The sequence below is a fragment of the Bicyclus anynana genome, chromosome 19 (genome assembly GCF_947172395.1).
Source record: "Bicyclus anynana chromosome 19, ilBicAnyn1.1, whole genome shotgun sequence".
Lineage (NCBI taxonomy): Eukaryota > Metazoa > Arthropoda > Insecta > Lepidoptera > Nymphalidae > Bicyclus > Bicyclus anynana.
In genome coordinates this window covers 10860565-10884186 of record NC_069101.1, presented here as the reverse complement: position 1 = coordinate 10884186, position 23622 = coordinate 10860565, and the positions used below count along the sequence as shown (strand labels likewise).

The following is a 23622-nucleotide window of genomic DNA, read 5'->3' as shown; positions in this document are numbered from 1 at the left end:
AGTCTCCCCTATCAATTATAAGTGAGTGACTATATTTCAATAATATAAAGGACAAAGGCATTGTTTTTTGTTTACATTTTGCGAAACAATGCTGGTAGGTATTATATACCAACATATTGGCTCATTAGGACATTAACTTCAACGTATTTATATCTGCCATAGTTATGCTGAATAATTGTTTTTGAGGAAAAAGGAACGTCTATTGTATGTTAGCCTCTCTCTTAGTTAGTTAGTTAGTAATGTATAGTTAGTTATTACAGGCCTCATTTTAAATTATTAGAGTTCAGACCACGCTATTTATTTCGACATAGTATGGCACGTAGCTTATTACTGTGCGATTTTTTTTGTGACCAATACTTCCCTTTCTCCTCTAACTAAGCGAAAAGTTTATACTAGAAATGTATACTAATAGTTCAGCGAGTTGGGAACAAAATACAGGATTTGAATTCGACTTGTAATCCGTGGAGTTATTGAACTATGCCTATAATATTATATCACTAGCTGACGCCGCGGTTTTACCCGCGTGGTTCCCGTTCCCGTAGGTATACGGGGATAATATATAACCTATAGCCTTCCTCGATAAATGGGATACCTAACACTGAAAGAATTTTTCAAATCGGACAAGTAGTTCCTGAGATTAGCGCGTTCAAGCAAACAAACTCTTCAGCTTGATAATATTAGTATATACACATATATTTTTTTTTCTGAGTAATGAATAGTTGATTGCGTGATTAAATAAGAAGTAAATAATTAAGTAAGCATTACTTTGCGGAGGTCCGTTATGTACCTATGAGAAATGCTGATAGTCATCCGTCTAATTAATTACCGGACTAAAGAGATATTCACGTTATCCAGTTACCGGAAGAATAAAATAAATTTATTCATACGGTTGCTGTATGAATAGTCACACTACAAGAAATTACAATCACTATGTTATTCTCCACGAAAACCACAATTCTGTTCGACGGAAGGCGTCAAACAAAATAAATCAAATAATTTATTGTAGACAGTCAGAAAGTGTTACATTTACAACAACAGTGCTACAAAGAAGGTACGTGGAATGTGCTAACTGTACGTAATCTGTGCTTTGTAAGAGCATCTTCACACTGATCGGTTATAACAGTGCGATTGTGAATGTTTTAAATTAACTGGAAAAAATTAAAAATTTAGACACATATGACAAGCATTAAGTGTATCCAAAATTAGAGTTATGGAACATTTGTCCTTAGCGCATTAACGAATTATGCACTATTGTAACACATATTTGCTGCTTATTTTAATTTTGTTTATTTGAATGTATTCATATTAGCTGTGACGTCACACGGGTCTCAGCTGAAAATCAGCGCCGTGTATTATGCTTGTATGTAGTGCACGGCATATGCTGAGCTGTACACCCTTTCTTTTTAAGGGTTACAGACAGACATGCTGTCATAAGGATAAGGTATTTATTGACTGTCTGTATTAGATATGAATAAATTTATTTTCTTTCTTTCTTTCTTCATTCACTACATACAACAACAAAGTAGTGGTAGCAAATCTAATAAATATTATTGTTCTTGACTAATGATTTTCTTATTACTCGTAAATGTAGTTTTTTAGCTTCATGTTATCATCAAGTTACTCTTAATGCTAGCAATGCTAGGAATGCTATCATTGATCATGATTGAATGAAGTCCTATAGTAACACAGCACTACATCAACATAACACTGTTAACTGTACACAAGTCAACAATTACTTTGAAAATACTATTGTACCCGCAAATTTCAGATTTCCACATCCAATATATTTTTTACATTTTATACTAACCCTAGTATGAAACTCTGTTGCATGCCACGGTCGTGTGTTAAGTCTCTTATACGAACACGATACGATTTCACGGTCAGAAAATTACTGTTGCTCTATGTACTGGCCCTTACTGGTGGATAGAAATTCACAGAAGCTCTAGCAAAATCCATGCCTTTACCCATAATCACCGACAGCTAGGTATCATTTACTAATGGCACGAAATGATTACTACAAGACCAACTAATGGTGCCAAGCCCTACAGCGTTTTCCTCTTAACTAACGTAATTTACTTTAACTAAAGAAATATAACATCGTCGAACTACCAACTCGCTTGTTATTATAGACAATACTTTAGTAAGAATCTACCTCGTGGCTGACCTCAGGATTCAGATCATAAGGTCCTGAGTTTTAAGATCTAGGTGAGGCTATGAAAAATTGAGCTATGGAAATTAGGAGAACAAGGTACTTTTGTCTTGTGGCACTCATGAATTTAAGACAAAAGGATATGGCGAAGTTTGCCGAATCCTGACCAGCCAAGTTGGAATCCGTGTTTTTTTTTATTCTTTACAAGTTAGCCCTTGACTATTTCACCTGATGGTAAGTGATGATGCAGTCTAAGATGGAAGCGGGCTAACTTGTTAGGTAGAATATGAAAATTCACACTCCTTTTCGGTTTCTACACGACATTGTACCGGAACGCTAAATCGCTTGGCGGCACGTCTTAGTCGGTAGGGTGGTAACTAGCCACCGCCGAAGCCTCCCACCAGCCAGACCTGGACTAATTAAAAAAATCTCAATCGACCCTACCGGGGATCGAACCTAGGGCCTCCGGTTTGTAAATCCACCGCGCATACCACTGTGCCACGGAGACCGGTCGTGGTTCACCTCTTTCTCAAAATACCTACCTAACTGGACCACACGTCTTAGATTTAAGTATTCGTCTACAATTTCCAGGGCAGCGTTCTTAATTATAACCGGGTGAAGCTATACATGAGCATTACATATTATTTTCGAATGACCATGTTCATTTTCAGGTCTGTAAAGAAACTCTGCTGAAGTCATTGAGCATGGTAATAAGGTCATCCAGAGTCTCTGCCATGATGACTACATCGTCCGCGAACCGCAGTTGACTGATGTACTCGCCATTGATGTTGATGTCAAGTCCGTCGCAGTCCAGAAGCTTAAAGACGTCTTCCAATGCGGCGGCAAAGAGCAGTGATAGCCCAGTGGATATGACCTCTGCCTCCGATTCCAGAGGGTGTGGGTTCGAATTCGAATCCGGTTCAGGGCATGCACCTCCAACTTTTCAGTTGTGTGCATTTTAAGAAATTTAATATCACGTGTCTCAATCGGTGAAGGAAAACATCGTGAGGAAACCTGCATACCAGAGAATTATATTCATTCTCTGCGTGTGTGAAGTCTGCCAATCCGCATTGGGCCAGCGTGGTGGACTATTGGCCTAACCCCTCTCATTCTGAGAGGAGACTCGAGCTCAGCAGTGAGCCGAATATGGGTTGATGATGATGACGACGACCTCCGTTCACCGCGACTGGTGACAGAAGTTTTTAAAATGCACATAATTGAAAATAAATTCACTGGGCTATCACGGCATAAGTATAACAGCATAAAATTCTTATGATACCAAGAACAGATATTCATGGTATCATAAGAATTTAATGCGGTTCGGTCTAGAAATGTACAGTCAGGCGCATAAAGGTATTCGGAAGTTAATAGTACTATCGCACGGTTCGTAAAGTAGAAAATACAATAACATCGAAGGTCGAACTGCAGGCTGCGCTTTCGATAGATTGCCCGCTCATCTATCATGATTAAAGATCTCACCAATAACGGGAGCCGGCAAGTTTGTACTACAAAAGTCGTTACTTACTGCAAATTTTACACTATAGCTCAATGACCTGTATTACCCTAAACCGCAATGAATCAACAACTTTCTTGTTGGTTCAGTGGTGGCTAGGTGGCTTTGGATCATGAGATCGTGGGTTCGAGTCCATGGTCGGGTAATAGAACATTGAGCACTTTTTTTTTAATTTCGGTTAAAATTCTCAGCCTGAAGTGGGATGACCACAGAACATAAAGTTACAGTTACACCCCTGTGCCTCTCAGAGCACGTTAAATTATTAGTATCCGCAACGGAAACACGTGGTGGGTCTAAGCTCCATATAGTCTCTTCTATTGTGAGGGAAGCCTACGGCTGTAGTCAGTTTCGTGCAAGCAATAAGTAAGTAATACATACCCTAACAAATATTTTGTTAATTCTTATCCAATGCAAATTTTCCCGGATAGGTTAAATTGTCAAACTAGAGCATACCCTGATCAACAACCTTATGCACGCCACAACAACTGATTGGTTCAGAGGTGGCATTGGATCGTGGCTTGCATTCGTATCCTGAATCGAGCTATATTATATTGAAATTTCTAAAAAACCACTCTGTAGGTAGTTACCTAGAATTAGGAAGGTGCACTTACAACGTATCTCAGAGAACTAAGTATAAAGCATGTTATTAATTATTACGTTTTACTTCAAAGTCATCGTTTTATTTAGTCAAATATTATTTCTTTAGAATTACTCGTATATTCCGATTCGCACCAACGTGGAAAAGTCCGATAAATAATGTTAAGTATGTATTAAAATTATATACAACAGCAAAAACCATTAAATCGCTTGAAACACAAATAGGTTAATAATTTAGTAAATAAACTATTTTAAACCATAACAATAGTTAATTAACATCACCAAGAAAAGCATATAGCATTAGTTAAAAAATAAAAAAACCAAAGTACATACATTAATTTCTTCATATATCTTCGCCTTGCAGTGAGGAGGGTGTATGATTCCTTTTGCCCACCCGTGGGCAGATATTTCATTTTCACAACCTTCGACTTCATTCGGTGAGCGGCCGTGCTCAAAATTGGGAGAATGTACAAAATTGGGCAGAATTTCAGGCAGAATTTCCTTGGTACCTATAGCAGAGACTTGTGTACTTCGTATTCACCCAAATTTGCAGCACTCCTATAATGAAGAGAAAGAAGATGTGAAGGTATTTACAGGAGGACGTAAGCAACTAAAAACTAACAAGCAACTACCAAGTAACAACTAGTAGGTACGTACTTGTCAAAGCGACTACCAAGTTTCAACTAATCTGCACTGTGGGAAGACGAATTAGTCACTGTGTTACGAATAGATATATTAATGACATGTTAAAAATTACAACATGACTGTTTGTACTCTGGAAGGTTGAAGTTTCTTATTAAAAAAAACTACTGAAGGGATTCTGATGAAACTTTTCAGTAATACCGCTTCCAAATCTGAATAAAAAGCAAGTTATTTGTATTGATAGTAGAGTTTTCTCTCGGGAACAAATAACTGAAATCATTGAACATATTTTGATGAAGTTTTCACATTATGATAACTTGAACTTATTCAAAATTCATCTATAAAAATACGCTAAATTATTTTTACAAAAGCTTAACTCTAAATTAAAAACAAGCAAAGTCGTGGATAAAAGCTTGTGTATTGTGATTAATTAACAAAGGAAGGAGGAAAACCAAGTAATTAATGCATGCGTAATACAAGCTAAAAGCAAAACTAAACTAATTAATAAACTTTAAAACGAACAAATATTCCATAAAAGTTTTATAATTTAAGTTATTTTATTTGTAAGGTATTCTTAAAATGGTTGATTGTAATGCATGAGTATAGACGATATTAAAATCAATACAATTAGATAGAATACATAGTTCGAAGTAGTACTTAGCAGAAGTAGGTAGGAGCCAGTGGAACATAGAAGATTGATATATAGTTTATTGCACATACAATATGAAAACAGCAAGATATAAATTACAAATATAAATATTAACGGTTTCTAAACAACGAAGAGCCGATGGACGTTGAGGGCTGAATGAGCTGGATTGACGATCCTGCACCGGAAAACGCAATGTTGGTCAACCCCTCAATAAGTGAACGGGCAACATCTAATGGGATACAAGGTCCGCTGCTGGATGCTGGCGGGTCTATCGTAGTGTCTTTACAAGAGGCCTACGTCCAGCAGTGGACGTCCATCAACTGATAATGACAATGATGATGATATATAATTATACTAAAGATGAACTTGGTCGCTAACTATGGGCCTCATTAGAAGGCTCAAAATCACTCAGCGGGCGATGGAGCGATCTATGCTTGGAATTTCTCTGCGTGATCGAATCAGAAATGAGGAGATCCGCAGACGAACCAAAGTCACCGACATAGCTCAGCGAGTCGCGAAGCTGAAGTGGCAATGGGCAGGCCACATAGTTCGAAGAGCCGATGGACGTTGGGGTCCCAAGGTGTTGGAATGGCGACCCCGCACCGGAAAGCGCAGTGTTGGTCGACCCCCCACTAGGTGGACAGAGGACATCAAGCGGATTGCAGGAAACCGCTGGATGCTGGCGGCTAGAGATCGTTATGCTTGGAGGTCCATGCAAGAGGCCTATGTCCAGCAGTGGACGTCCATCGGCTGAAAATGATGAAAGATGAACGGTTAAACGTATTAAAGCTGTTTAGAAAGTACTGTAATATACACTCGTGCAAGACAAAACAAATGCGATAAAACTATAGAGTTTTCAAATTCCAATAACAATAATTGAATACAATACTTGTAATAAAGAGCATAATGTAAATTATACAATAATTATATCGGTGAACAATTCTGTTATAATAATTACTTTACATTACAAAGCATTATTAACAGTCACGCAGTGTACAGTATTCATAACGGTATCAGAAATTCCAAATTGTATAGATCTGATACAATTTTGATTGCGCATCTTAGATAGACTTGTGAATGGGTTCGCTTATTACCAACCGTATCAGTGGAAACTTGATTTATAATCAGAATGCATAATTCCGTTGAGGAATGTTAATGGCATTGAAAATATTTGGTCAATTATATCAGCAGGTAGCTGATGCTGCGATACTTAGAAATAAAAATCAATTAACTAGCAATTAATAATAAAAAGTAGAACTGTATATATGGAATGCTTACATACAAAAGAACAGTTTCTTGAATTTCAAAATAAAACAATTTTAAAGTAATAAAATAACTGTATTGTTTTAAGATTATGTGGATACATATTATACTGTAGTACGTATTTAGTCTAATTATAGATTTACTTTCTACGTATATTACACGAAAACTAATCATAATAATCGTCTATGAGTTGCCACTTTCCAAGCTCTAAATACATTACCTGTTCAGAAACAAAGGTTAAAACAAAAATACAGAAACTCGTAAACTAATAATGCATCTGAGAGAACTAATTTAAAATTACTAAACCTACGTTGCTAAGTTTTCCTGCAAAGTTCAACAAAACTTCTAACTAATACTTTCTTTAAGGAATTTAGTTACTTAGCGAAGCATACTTTTTTATAAATTCACACTCAAACAACTATCTACGAATATAATTTTACTCTTGTCATTCGTTTCAATACAGGAAACACCTTTTACGTCTGATGTAAAATATTGTTCCAATTTAAGTTTTGCCCACACATTATCTATCAAATCTTATAAAATAATGATTAATTGCAGATCCAATTTGAAGGTCTAGGATGTTGTTTTACCGAAGCAATGTTTGGAATTTAGAATCACTTATTCTATAGATCTGGATTGGGCTACGTAAGAATGTTGTTTTGTTCTTTGTGATAAAAAAATCCTAGCCACGATATGGAGTAGTGAAGGTGCCTTGTAACAGCACGTAAATCCGTCTCATTCACAGAACACAGAAAACGGTAAAACTAACGCATTAACAAATAATGATGTTTTGAAATTAACTAACATCGTCAGCTATAAAGTTGATCTAATATTAAATAAAAATTGATGAAAATAAATCAGTATACCAGAATGCTAAAAAGATTTAACATGAAACAAAAGGCATAAATCAAAAACAGAACATAGACAATGCTAAAACTAACGCTTTAGCAAACAATGATGTTTTGACAATAACTAACATCATCAGCTTTAAGGTTGATCAAATATTAAATAAAAGAAAAAAGTAATGAAAATAAATCAATATAAGCTAAAAAGATTTGACATGAAACACAAGCCATAAATTCAAAAAAGTTATAAAACATGCTTTATTAACATTTGCCCCGAAATCCTGATTAATGTTATAATAAAATCCACACCCACGACCACTATTGCATGATTTTTCAAATTATTTTGTTTTTGTAGACCAGCCTCAAGAATCTGAAGCTCGGCGTATCGTAAAGCGAGTTTTTGTCGATGTAAATTCATCCGAAGTAGCCCCCAATAATGATTTAATCTTTGAACAGGTCCCGAGATTGATAATTTGATATGAAACACAAATATCATCTGTAACAATATTGTGAGCGCTACTATAAACGTTTTTAATGTTAATAATGATCTGTGCGTTGCTTTATCTTCGATTGTGAGCTCAGTTTTATTGAATTTTAATAGTTAAATAATTGGGTTATTATGCTATTCTCACAAAAATGTTACCCAAATCGGATAAAAAGTCCTCTAGAATTTAAAAACTTCCAAAATCGGAACAATCCTCGAGAGATGTTAACTTTAAAATTGCGAAGTTCGTAATTGAACATGTTAAAGTCTCCTGAGGATGGTTTTGATGGTTTGATGAGGTTTCAGAGTCAAACGTACGTATGTAAGTAATATTTTGTGTTGAATCTAGGTGACTTTGTCGCCTAAATTAAAACGAATTATTCCCTATTCATATAAGCTTCGATTAATAATTAATTTGTAGTCTAAATAATAGTTTGTCTACAGAATTAGATCCTGGTTCTTTTGATTAAAGGACTGACGAAGCCCGTCATATGCAAAAAAAACTATGCAATTATCAAATCTTATCACATTTAAGGAACACAAGAAAAGCAATGTCAAACAAAGAGTCGTACTTTTGGTAAATATCGACGTAGATAAATAAGCAATTATATAAATCTATACTAATATTATAAATGCGAAAGTATGTCTGTCTATTACCTTTTCACAGCTCAACGGCTGAGACGTTCAAGATAAATTTTGGTATAGTGGTAAATGGGACTTTGGAGCAAAACATAGGGTACTTTTTGACCCTAAAATGAAAATTGAAGGGGGTGAAATAGAGGTTCAAAGTCTGTGTCATGAAAAAATACGAAATATAATGTGATTCAAGAATTTTTAAGATTCAACTAATAGTGGTGAAATAGGGGTTTACTTTGATTCCCACGCGGACGTAGTCGCGAGCGTCCGCTAGTTATATATATATATAATCAAAGATTAGTACATTAAACGACATAATTTGGTTACGCTTTATTCAAAGAAACTAGTCAAAGCTTTCGAAAAACGAGCTAATTAACTTAAACTCATAGTAAATACAAGTAACAAAGGGAATGGATACAATTGCTGCGTAGGAAGACAATTTCGCAATTTAGCAGTGATATATCAATTTGTCTGCACAAATCAAAGAGCAAAAACTACCACGATTACGTAACCCATAATCGTTCTTTATAATGCCAAGTGCCAAACCAATTCAAATAAATGGCACTTTGGTAATTGCCTGATTGACGGCTTGCTTGTTATGTTGAGGAGTAGGTATAGGTATCGCGTCTTTTAACGTTTTAATTAATGGACTATAAGAGCGTTTGATAGCTAGACCGCATTTTATGAAATATGAGAACTTGTCAGCCTATTAGTGGAAGATACGAATTAGACACGATCTTCACCCATCTGTTTAATGAATGAAAAGTGTTTTATATCATATTTAGTACTGTAAAAACATATCGCGAGTAGGTTACCTTAAAAACTACTGGCCAAATTATCATTATTGATAGTGAATAATGTTGAATTATAGTTTGGCCAGGAAATTTTTAGGCAACCTACTCCCAACATATTTTTTAATGTACTAAATGTATAACGACGTCAAGCGAGTCGTAGGGATTCGCTGGATGCAGGCTGCTGTTTGGAAGTCCCTAAAAAAGGTAATCCTGCAGTGGATGTCTATCGGCTGATATGATGATAATGATGATGAAAGATATAAAACACTTTTCATCCAATAAACAGATAGGTGAAGGTGGTTTTTAATACGGATCCTTCTACTATTTGAATTGTGGCTTTGGTAGCATATGTCAAGAGTCCAAACTTTATTGGTCTAAGTATAAAGCTAAAGCATATTTTTTAACATTATCCTCAGCTTATTTTTAAATATTTTCCTCTCTATCGGGTGTCTAAGGGATACTTCGTAGTATCCCTTAGACATCCGATAGAGAGGAAAATATCTGGCGACTAGAGAAATGATTCCTTATAATTTAGAAAATATAAAAAAAGTACGTTTTATACTTAGATAATTGAAACCTGCCAAAGACACCACGGTCTCGGAACGGAAGCGGGCTAACTTGTTAGGAAGAGGATGAAAACAACAATTTCAGTTTCTACACGACATCGTTCCGGAACGCTAAATAGCTTAGCGGTACGTCAATTCAAATAGACTGGTAATTAGCCACGGCCGAAGTCTCCCATCAGCCATACTTGTGCTAGGAGTAGGTATAGGCTAACATACCCCATTTTAAGCCGGCAAAAATGAGGTATGTGTAGCTATTGCAGGCACTTGTTCTATAAACCGATAATGTGATTACAGTTAGGTATTTCAATTTAAGTGTTAAAGGTTTCCCAAAGACCGGACCTATAAAAACACTTACTATAAAGCCGCCTGTAGACTTTAATTTAATTAGCATTATCGTTACTAAAGAGTCAAAGTAACTTCAACTTACAGTATTAAGCAATTTAATTGATAAATTAAGTCTTTTGAATAATTAAAAGGCATCAGATGATAATATTTAAAATGATCATTTACTGTCTTAGGTCGCCATTGACGTTCAACTTGACGTTCATGTACTAGTGACCAACACACGATCAATTATCAGCTGCTACAGAAACGTGAGAATAATTGACCGTTTGTGACTAGCATAATATCAACTACTTTGATTGTTCCGGCATAATTAGCAACGGTCTCAAAACGCCATTCAAGATGAGTAGACAGTTTCCAGAACTATAATGTGTACCTATACGAATTCCTGTTATTGATAAATATTACAACATTAGCATCTGAAATGGGTCAACAGTCATAGTAGACTAAGAGCCAGCGACAGCCGAACATCAGTCATTTTATAAGTCAAAGTCAAAGTCAAAATTCATTTATTTCAAATAATCTTAGTTTACAAGCTTTTTCGAATCGTCAGGTAATAATATTAAACTTAAGATAATGGTGATAATAATCATTCGAAAACTTAAAATTAAAATTACGAGGGTTCCAAACGCGCTTTGGTCCGAGAAGAGCCCACAACAAACTCAGCCAGGTTTATCCTTTTTTAGTTTAACACCATTTAACAATAGGTATATAAGTAGCCTGTCATGTAATACATTTCATTTCCAAGCAATTATGTCGTTTACGTAATCATTAACACTATAATACGACTTTTTTATAAGATTACGTTTAATAAAAACTATAATACTATAATAAAATATAGTTCATGCTCATATTATAGATAAGTACTGGTGCGAATTATGGAGGTTAGACCGTTGATACTTTGGGAGGTAGCAGATATCAAGGTTTCGAGATTAGATAAAGAGTATTGTTTTTTATATTTCGGCATAATATTATGAAAAATTATATTCATTGGCTTCAAGGCAATCCTTCGCTAGAACCTTTTAAAGTTATAGCAATCTTAAAGTTATCCCATATTTTTGTAGGCCGGCACTTTCAAAAATATGCTTAGCTGTCCTTTCTTTTATGGGTTACATACAGACATGCTGTCATTAGGGTAGGGTACAAACTATCTGTAACTTTTAGATTTGAATAAATTTATTTTCTTAAGGGCCCAAAATTAATAATCACCTTTCTCATGTTATAATCTAGGAAAATATAAAATAATTTAAACTGAAACGATTGAGGATGTAGATCATTGAAATCCGGCTACCCAGGCTACCCCCCAAAATAACCACGGCCCAAACTCCATAATTTGCTAAAATGACAAATGTCTAGCTGTCACTAGCTCTCCATCTATACGTTCCATTTAATGATAGTAAGTAAATACACGATAATGATAACGTTCCGAAATCTCTGGACAGACGAATTGTTTTGTTAGTTGAGAGGTCAACATGGTTGCTATCAATCATAGCAACTAGTAAATTAACGTTTGCCCGCGGCTATAAAACTGTTAGGCAAGATACATACAAATGTTTTCGTAATCATACAAAAGTCTCAATGATAATATTGTGATGTTATATATCTAGTGATGTTATTATAATATGGTTTTTATCAATAAATAAAATTATAAATGAAACTACATGACTTCACATTTATTACGCACGAGTACATTACTTTTTTTTGAATGCACCAATCAAGGCTTGCGAGGAATATGCCTTAAGGTTAATTTTACACGAGCAGCAACTGCTACCGACGACTGCAGTCGATTGCAGTCGGCGAAGATCACTACAACTACAGAATCACTTGTTTTCATCATTATCAACCCATATTCGGCTCGCTGCTTGAGTCTCCTCTCACTATGAGAGGGGTTAGGCCAATAGTCCACCACGCTAGCCCCATGCGGATTGGCAGACTTCACACACGCAGAGAATTAAGAAAAATCTCTGGTTTGCAGGTTTCCTCACGATGTTTTTCCTTCACCGTTTGAGGCACGTGATATTTAATTTCTTAAAATGCACACAACTGAAAAGTTGGAGGTGCATGCCCCGGACCGGATTGGAACCTACACCATCAGAGTCAAAGGTACCCAGTAGATATGAGCTGTTTTCGTGGTGGCACTTGGAACTGGGTCCTAGCTGAAAATCAGCGCTGTATGCTCTTTGTTTATGGGGAGCATATAGCAATATGCTGAGCTGGGACCTTTTTCTAGGTTATGCCACATATCGCAGGGTATTATTATTCTTAAATAATTGTGATGTGTTGCATAATGTAGTTATAAATATATTTTCTTTCCTTCTTTCTTTTAGCTTTGTTAATACAATGCCCATATTTGTAAATGAAGATTGTTATTGTTTCCTTTTGTTGCTCTTAACATCAAATGGCTCCGTATTAATCGTATCCGACATCTCAATGAACTCTCCAAGGCACGGAACAGGAATACGTGAACATTAGTCTTGTCAGTGTCGGACATAGATCCAACAACAGAACAGATTTGGGTCAACACGAAATAATAGTAACGAACACTCTGAATACGTAAATCGTACATAATAAAGGCGGTGTACTTTCATTTGTGGGTCAATTTGCTTTATGTTATGTTTCTGTTGATTTTTTCACCAGTACCTAATACCTATATGTGCTAAATGCTAATATTATAAAGAGGTAAAGATTGTAGAGTTGTGGGGTGTGTTATCTCTGAATCTACTTTGAACAAATTTTGATAATTCTTTCATTATTAAAATGCCACGTTATTTGTGAGTATATTTCGATTTTAGTTCAAGCGGAAAAAAATAGTTTGGTTATCAACCCACATTCGGCTCACTGCTGACCTCGAGTCTCCTCTCAGAATGAGAGTGGTTAGGCCAATAGTCCACCACGCTGGCCCAATGCGGATTGGCAGACTTCACACACGCAGAGAATTAAGAAAATTCTCTGGTATGCAGGTTTCCTCACGATGTTTTCCTTCACCGTTTGAGACACGTGATATTTAATTTCTTAAAATGCACACAACTAAAAAGTTGGAGGTGAATGCCCCGGACCGGATTCGAACCCACACCACACCCTCCGGAATCGGAGGCAGAGGTCATATCCACTGGGCTATCACGGCTCCTAACGGAAAAAAATAGATTCAAAGTAAATTAATTATTTTTGTAGTTACGGAAAACAATAAAACACCAATGTCTGACATAGAATAAACGACAAAAATACAAGAACTTAAACTAAAGTAATCAGAGATTATCAAAATGAAAACGATGATGAAAGCAAAGTTTTATGTACACTTTACGAATGCATTATGCAAAAATAAATGCTACACAAACGCAATTAACTCCGCCGTGGATTACACGAGAATGTATGTTCCATATGCTTCCAGGACTCACGTGACTGAGAATTTAATGCATGACAAACACTTGATGCAAATTTTGCAAAAACATTCACAAAGGACCGACTAGTGACTACAGTCTCATATAAAGAGGATTTTAATAGGAGTACGTTAAGTATAGTTAAGTATGCTTAACGTAACTTTACTCTTTAGGCATAAAATGAAAACGTCTACCTATGATAATAACACAGTACAAATTGTTAAGTTGTGGGTTCTCATAAGTAGTAGGTAACCATCAAAATAAACACAGATATATAAGTTTGGTTAATTTATAGTGATTTATCATTGCCATCATTCATCATCATTGTCCACCCATATTCGGTTCACTGCTGAGCACGAGCGACTCAGAATGAGAGGGGTTAGGCCAATGCGGATTGGCAGACCTTACACACGCAGAGATTTAAGAAAATTATCTGGTATGCAAGTTCCCTAACGATGTTTTTCCTTCGCCGTTTGAGACACGTGATATTTAATTTCTTAAAATGCACATAGCTGAAAAGTTGGAGGTGCATGCCCCGAACCGGACTCACACCCTCCAGAATCGGAGGCAGAGGTCATATCCACTGGGCTATCACGTTACGAGTATTAGTGAAATATATTTAAGTAATATCACCCAAGGTATAATAATAACAATTTGTCCAACAAAGGATAAAATTAAGGTAAATATTTAACAATTAACAGTTTCTTGTGACAATGGTTGGACTTTTTTGTCGTCTTTTTGAGCAATAATATTATTAATACCGTGGCTTCTTATAAGCATCGCTCGGGAAAGAAAAATAAATGTAACTTCAATATGAAACCATCAAAAAAGAATGTGAGTGCATTTTTGGCATTATCCCTTGATTATAACTGAAAGGAACAATACTTAAAGACCAATGCGTGTGTTGAAAACTTGAAACAATTCAATATTTCAAATATGAAAATAGAAATACCTGTTTTCTGAGAATTCTCAAATTCTTTGGTCACATTGCCAGGAGAGGAGACAACCTTGAGAAACTTGTCATCTCTGGGAAAGGAACAAATTGTAAATCGATCTTAAAATTATGACGTAACTAAGTTTTACATATTTTAAAATACAAGCACTGATAAAGGCGTATGTTACATGGATAGTCGGAATTATTTGTATTACTTTGTATGAAAACATAAAAAGTTTTTATTTTTTATTTATAAAAACATATTAGATAAGCAGTTCGGCTCCTATAAGTGGACTCGGCAACACCTTGAAGCTATGGAAAATACTCCCGAGCACCCTGTATATTTTGGTACTTTTACGAATATCACATGTAAAATTTATCGTGATAGGGAGTTCATGTGGGGCCACGGCCGCGTAACGAGCTCATGGCTATAAGATCACCGGATGACTGGAACGCTAGTCCCGATTTTATATTACGGGACATAAATATTACCGGATTAAATATTCTTAATATTTATTGTGCCATATAAATTACATCCTGGATATGGTTGATGTTTTTGCAGTAATCTTAATGTCCTACCATCAGTTAAATACTAATCTCACGGGAAATAGGTATAAGAAGTGAAACGTAAACTGGACATAAATCCCAAGCAATGTCTACATAAACATTAAAATTATTTAATGTGGTTATAGTTTTCATCGGACTCTATATCTAAAACAATAATAATCTTTGATGTTTTAATTTTTATGATTGTATTTATCTTCGTTATTTTATTAATACTTTTTTATTGGCACGTTACTTTATTAATGCTTTTTTATTGGCACGTTATTTTATAAATGCTTTTTTATTGACACGTTATTTTATTAACGTTTTTTGTTGATGATGTATAATAATCTAACATCATCAATCTGATATAATTGAAAGATTGCGCTAAATTGAAAGAAGTACCTACTTTATATTTACTGAAAGGCTTGTTTATGTACGTTATCGTACACGACACCAAAACCTTTGGTATGTCTAACCGTACGGTGTTATAACCACGTTCGAAGCCTGTTATTATGCTACATGCTGATACAAATTAAACCCTTCAACAATAATAATCTCTTTCTCTCTCTTTCTGCATGTCTAACGCCATTTAGGCAGTGAGGACAACATTTCTTTTTTTTATTATTTACAAGTTAGTCCTTGACTAAAATCTCACCTGATGACAAGTGATGATGCAATCTAAGATAGAAGCGGACTAACTTGTTAAGAGGACGATGAAAATCCACACTCCTTCCGGTTTATACACGACATCGACCCGGAATGGTACATCGCTTGACTTTATTTATTCGTCTTTGTCGGTAAGGTGGTAACTAGCCGACCGACGCCTCCCACCAGCCAAACCTGGATCAATTAAGAAAACCTCAATCGGTCCAGCCGGGGATCGAACCAGGACCGCCGTCTTTTAAATCCACCGCGCATACCACTGCACCAGAGAGGTCGTCAAATCAAATTAGATAATGCCAACATTGTATGTTGTATTATGTACATGGCACAATATGATGGAGTATAATTCGCGAATTATTCCAAACACTGACGACTGCGTAGGTTATTGAAGTATTTATCGTTATGATTAGCTCTCCTAAATCGGGTGTTACGTCGTATTCTACGCCTTCAATACCTCAATACGTTGCCTACGCTAGAAGGCCATATATTTTTGTTCCATTACTAACTTACTAGGCTACGGTGCAAGTTTTAATGCATAAGCTTGTATTAAGTTATAAACTTTTACATTCACTATAACAAAGTGCTATCAACAACACTGTTGTTTGTATATTTACGAGTAAATTGATCACCGCATAAATAACAGTGTATATTAAACTGCATGCACTTATTACAGACATTTAGTAGTGTACTAATAATATTTCAAAGAATAGTGGCGCAGAGGTCCTGGTTTCGATCCCCGGCTGGGCTGATTGGACCAGATCTGGCTGGGAGAATTCGGCAGTGGCTAGTTACCACCCTACCAACAAAGACGTACCGTTAAGCGATTTAGCGGTACGATGTCGTGTAGAAACCGAAAGGGGTGTGGATTTTCATCCTCCTTTTAACAAGTTAGCCCGCTTCCATCTTAAATTGCATCATCACTTACCATCACGTGAGATTGCAATCAAGGGCTTGTAAAAATAATTTTAAAATAAAAATTTTAATAAAAAAAATTCAACCGACTTCCAACTAAAAAATTAACCTAAACTAAAAAGCAAAAAATAACATCTTACTTATGTGCTACCTTCTGATCAGTTTGAAGGCGGTGCCAAGCCAGTGATGTTTTAATTTAAGCCGTTTAAATTACAAAATTTCTGTGGTTCTTTCAGAAACGGCTTTAATTAAAACATGACACTGGATTGGCACCGCCTTCAAATTGATCAGAAGGTAGCACATAAGTAAGATGTTATTTTTTGCTTTTTAGTTTAGGTTAATTTTTTAGTTGGAAGTCGGTTGAATTTTTTTTATAAAAATTTTTATTTTTTAATTTTTAGTGTTAGCACACCCACTGAGTGTGAACAAAAATTAATAAGCAATTAGTTGAAACGTTATTTTCTTATGATAAGTATCTAAGTCCTACAATCCCAATTTTAAAAATACTACCTTAACTCATATACAAAATTTCACTCCCCCTTTATCCACACGTAATATGAATATTCATAAAATCGTGAAAGGTGACTGTCCTCCGTCTTCATCACCAGACCCCCTATGCAGTCACATTCTCATCAATATAAAATTTATCAAGTCCAAACACAAGGTAGCTACTGTGAACCGTCGAGGAGTTCCCTTAACTCTCCTTAATCTTCGTCACCAGACCCCTAATACAGTCACAACCATCTAGGTGGAAAGTTCTCATCAATACAAAATTATCAAGTCAAAACACAAGGTAGCTACTGTGAACCGTTGAGGAGTTCCCTTAACTATCCTTCGTCTTCATCACCAGACCCCTAATACAGTCACAACCCATCTAGGTGGAAAGTTCTCATCAATACAAATTTATCAAGTCCAAACACATGATAGCTACTGTGAACCGTTGAGGAGTTCTCTTAACTGTCATTCGTCTTCATCATCAGACCCTTAATACAGCCACAACCCATCTAGGTGGAAAGTTCTCATCAATACAAATAAATCAAGCCCAAACAAAAGGTACCTGCTGTAAATCGTTCACGAGTTCCATCGTCTGTGTTTCGGCTCCATCATCAGACCAACTCCAGACCTTCATAAAAGTGTAGTGGTTTAAAATACCTTTTCGAAAGTTCCCCTCGATTTCTCCAGGATGCCATCATCAGATCCTGACATGAAAAAAATGGGACCACCCTGGAATGGAACCCTTCAAAAAAAAAAAAGAATTTTCAAAATCGGTTTACAAATGACGGAATTATCGCTGGACATACATAAAAAAAAAAAAAAAAAAAAAAAAAACATACATACAGCCGAACGTAGAACCTCCTCCTTTTTGGAAGTCGGTTAAAAATAGAGTACAAGCTTATCTTGCTGTGTTAATGTGTAGGTCTTTGGGAAAATAAATTAGAACTACTTTTCAATGTAAATCGATCGTCATTTCGATTGGACCCTTTTCATTCAAAAATCAAAAGTCAAAATTCATTTATTTCAATTAGGCTTAGTTTACAAGCACTTTTAAAAGGTCAAGATTATGTCATAATTTAATGGTGGTAATAATAGTCTAAAACTTAAAACTAAAGTTACGAGGGTTCCAAACGCGCCTTGGTCAACAACAAATGATGTTGAAGTATTGTATGATTTCAATTTCTTCCAACTGGTATCCGCTATTACTGCATCGTATGTTAGTATTAGTATTTATTTTCTGTTATGTTTTCGCTCAAAGGGCTAATGCTTAATGCTAATGACCTGCGTTTGTTGGTACGTACTTAATTCTTATTCGAACGTATATTTTTCTTTGTGCCCAAGCAATTACTGTGCCTCACAAATACTTACGCCTTGTAACATAAGCTGGCACAATATGGTGGAATTTTAATGCGAGACGTCTAACTTTTATGTTTTTTACTGCGTGCGTATGCGCATATTGTTCCATACATTACATTAAAATGGTAAAATCCTTCGACTTTGGCCGCTTAGCCAAAGGATTTAATATTAATATTACATTGTAATGAGGCGGCGGCGGTCTTACGACGACCAAAAGTGATTTTTTCATAAAATTATTACACTTTACACATGTCAGATTTTTCTATTTTTTTTTTGCTCCTGCAGGGTTTACAAATTCTTGTAGTAGTAGTGTGTAGTATTTTATAAAACTTTTTTTTAAATGGAACTAGCGAACGCCCGCGATTTCATCCGCGTAAATTTCAGATTTTTGCAAACCCCACGGGAACTGTCGCGGACTTTTTTTTAGAACATTTAAAGGGGAACAATTCTGTCATAAATGTAATTTTTTTTTTCATTTACCGTTTACTAGGCCACGTTAAAAAATCTCCCGATTTTGAAACATTCTTCATTGGTACTCCGCAGGTTGTCTTAGCGTGATAATATACACCGTGCTACCGGCCGCGTCTATAATCCGCCGCGACATGTATGTATCCATTACGAGAAACTCTATAGTAATAATAAAAATTAGCTGAAGCACATTCACACGCTATCGAAAAAAAAATTAAAATTGATGAAAAAACTTCAGAACATCCTGTTTCATTCTGTTTGGAAAGAAGAAGTCAATGAACTTTAACCTAGTTTCAGAAATTTTGTTGTTTAATACCTACATACCTACTATTTTTGATACACCTAGTCGGCGGCAGTGTCTTTACTAGGGCTGTTAATAAAATATCGATATATCAAAATATCGACATTATCACTTAATAGCGATAAGTATTCATTACTAATATTTTTATGGACGATATATCGATAGTTCGATATTGAAACGTAGATATCGATACTAGATATTTTTAACAAGTTTTAATTTTTTATATCCCTCGCAAATTATTTAAACTAGAACATTATCAAACATAATCTACTTTACTTTATTTATACTTTATTACGTTTTTCATATTTTAGTTTATTTAATTGCATTTTATCGAAAATGTCACTGAAATAAGTAAAACGTAATGTATTCAGATAGTATACACTACTTTACCCTCAGACAAAACTTAAAACATGTTTAATCGTATTAATTTACTTGTCAATTTAGTTACATAAAAAAAGTGAAGTTTAATAAATACTTAATTCTTAAAAGTTTTCATTTAGCCGAAAAATTTATTTTGAAATTATCGACGTATCGAGAATCCGATATTTTAAAAAATAGCAAGCCCTAGTCTTTTGCGGTTTCCTTTTTGTTAACGCCGCTCGCCGCCTAACCCGTAACTATTGTCGGCAATGTCCAAAAATAGGTACAGGTACGAAATGTATCTTTCGATCGTTTCATATAACGCAAGGTGATTGGTTGGGTCTTAATAATTCGATCATTCGGGTCACGGGTCTTTCGTGTTTTGTGTATCGTTACGACTCGACTTAAAGTATGTAGTTACTTGAGTCTTAAACTGAACATCCGTAGGACATGAATCGGAACCCTTTTTTTATTCGTTACAAGTTAGCCATCGACTACAATTTCACCTGACGGTAGTGTAGTAAGTGATTATGCAATCTGAAATGGAAACGGACTAACTTATTAGGGGGAGTATTTGAATCCACGGCTTGGCGGTACGTCTTTGTCGGTAGGGTGGTAACGAGCCACGATCGAAGTCTCCCACCAGCCAGGCTTGGACCAAAACCCCAATCGGCCCAACCGAGGTTCGAACCCAGAACCTCCGTCTTGTAAATCCACCGCGCACACCACTGCGCCACGAAGGCCGTTAAAATTCCGAACTGATCGGATTTTAGGTTGCTATCCTGTAGAGTGATGTTGTACGACTGACCGACGAGTATTCGATCCAGATGATTATCCAGATGATGATCCAGAGTTGTTGGAACTGTTGTTACAAGTCCAATTCAGTGTGGTGAACAAAAATCGTTCGCAGATTATTTGAAGCGCTGGCGGCCGCGTCACTCGCTCACGCACAAGTACTGATCGGGTATCAGAGATTCGTTCAATCGCGATCGACACAGGTCTAGTACGGGTTAACACCCGTAAATAAAATAAAATTTAATTTAAAGAAATAGGTTAAAGTGAATGACCTCAAAGCTCAAAGGGACCGACGGGCTGCCGACGTGACTGCGGCGAGGAGGTAGGTAGATGTTTGAAAATACAGGATGTGTTAAAATAATCGATTTTTGAAAGTTTATTACAATTGTAACTCCTTGAATTGTACTTTGTTTTTTTTTTTAATAACACTGATGGATAATAGACATTGGGTACATTATGTGGGATTTCGGTTTAAGACGAATAACGTAGCGCGGTGTATAGCCTATAGCCTTCTTCTATAAATGGGCTATCTAACACTGAAAGAAATTTTGAAATCGGACCAGTAGTTCCTGAAATTAGCGCGTTCAAGCAAACAAACAAACTCTTTAGCTTTATAATATTGACAAATCGCTTTGTGCGAGTTTTAGGGATGTCAATAACATACGGATGGATACCCGGTGTCTTGCAATACGAGAATCTCACATAGCTCCTGTGCACTTTCCAAAATATATTTTGTAAAATTTCGCGAGACTAAAACCAAAAGTTGCGAAGGACTGCAACTCTATTAACGTATTATTCGTTTTTCGCAAATTCCTCGAGAGCCGTGCATTTTTTGTCGTGAAAAATCCTTCAGCCAAAAAAAAAATGCTTGCCAAACTATTTTGGAAAATATTTTAGTTCTCCTACATTATATAGGAGAAGTACAGGACAAGTTTACAACTTTCCTTAACTACCAACCCAAAATGTCGACCAGCTCTTGTACTACATGTATTATGTTATTTAGATATATCAAGGAGAGTTTGTCTGTCCGAGGCCAACGGCTCCTACGCGTAGTGGGCATCGTAAATCCAGAACTTGTCTAGACTTAGCTGCTGCCAAGTAAACTTAAACTAACTGCCAAATTCGTGGGTGCAACAACCGATAGTAGTTATGATTTATATTTATAAATATAATTCATCGTAATGCATTTAATTAGCATACTGGTACAAACAGACTGACAGTGGAGTTTTGGTTTGTGAGAATAGAGAATTGGTTTCTTTGTATTGTTTGACCGAGTTCAGAAACTACCCGTCAGGTTTGAAATGCTCTGAATGCATCAGTTTAATCGATATGATAAAGTTATTTATTTCACAATAATTTAATTATTAAAATCTTCATTTTACCAAAAGCATAATATTAAACTAAATACAGAAACAATAATTACTATATAATATATTAGTAAAAACATATCTTTACTAATTGTATATATAATAACTTATGCCGTTTAAAATCACAAGTTTTAGGATTTTCAGAAACAGATTTTTGGTTCTTTCAGAAACAGCTTCAATTAATACGCCGCTGGATTGGGACTGCCTTCAAAGTGATCAGAATTCCTAGTTGCAGTTTAATACTGTGACGATCGCGTTAACGTAAACGCGAATTTCTAAGGAATTGAAACAGCGCCATCTAGTGGCACTACGGCACAACTGTTTCAATTCCATATAAATTCGCGTTTACGTTAACGCGATAGTAACAGTATGAAAATATTGAAAACTCCCACTAGGCACACAGAAGATTTTTCGCTTTTTAGTTTATTTTTATGATTTTGAAGTCGGTTGATTTTTTAACGCTGATAGCTGTTAAAGTAGAAAGGTCAGAGATTTACACGGGCGATGTCGCGGGCGTCTGCTAGTTATGTACAAAACATCACAATTAATATTCAGTTAATATAACCACAATGCTTAATGTATCTCATTAGCACGTTGAGATCATAACATAGCTCAGTTTACCGATCGCTCTACCAGATATGTTCCAATAGATATCTTAATTTCTATTATGTATTAACTGTTTGCCTCGACTCGGGTTAGTAACACGAATATATTTGCATCTAATCGTTTAAATTATTTACATTTGTGATCAATCTTTAATCAATTAGTCATGCAGTTGAAATTACGTTTAAATGTTTATTCAGTTGTAATATTGTACGATTATTTATTCTTAATTTTTACCCGATTGCGTCAGAAGGAGGGTAATGCTTTTTTAGCGTATGTATGTATGCATGTATGTATAACTTCAGCCCTTTCAGTAGTATCGCTGTATAAATGAGAGTAACTCCCGTTTTCCCAACATTTCCCTTCACTGCTCTGCTTCTATTGATCGTAGCGTGATGAAAAGTATACTATAACCTGCCCAAGAGTATTTAGAATATTAATTGATTGCAAGAAACAGCTCATGACTAAAGGCCCCGTATGGGTTCGAAACTAGTCGGCCATACTCCGACCTAATATCACGTGAGTTTTAGCCGTGTTTCATAATCAATTAATATGAATAACACTCACGATAGTTTAAATTCTAAAAAGTATTTAGAATAAATTGTACTAAGTTTTGTTAAAATCCGTCGAGAAGTTTTTGTTTCTATAACGAACATACAGTCAGACAGACGAAAATTTTACTGATTGCATTTTTGGCATCAGCATCGACCACTAATCACCCCCTGATAGTTATTTTGCAAATATATTTCATGTACAGAGTTCACCTCTCTACAGATTTATTATAAGTATAGATAGATTGAAGAAGATTAATAATAAGTGACATGAATCGGGAACCATGAAATGGAAGGCGGAAGCATTAATCCACAGAACCTGCGGTAATACCTACATGAAGATTCATAGAACGCAGGCTTTATCAATTTTCAACCGAGCGCTGCGATTTCTTTTTTAATTTATTTCCACCGTAT

The 23622-nt window shown here is 35.7% G+C and overlaps 1 protein-coding gene across 6 annotated transcripts in view; it reads right to left on the bottom strand.

Annotated features, from left to right (window-relative positions):
* LOC112045107 (rap1 GTPase-activating protein 1) overlaps positions 1-23622 on the bottom strand; it is a 391775-nt gene that overhangs the window by 180901 nt on the left and 187252 nt on the right. For 2 of the 6 annotated variants that reach the window (XM_052887394.1, XM_052887387.1), the window contains exon 2: positions 4593-4817. The exons of the other annotated variants lie outside the window; for them this stretch is intronic. In XM_052887394.1, coding sequence (XP_052743354.1) covers positions 4593-4693 — 101 coding nt within the window. In that variant the 5' untranslated portion in view covers positions 4694-4817. The remainder of the gene's footprint in view (positions 1-4592; positions 4818-23622) is intronic. 6 annotated transcript variants of the gene reach the window in all.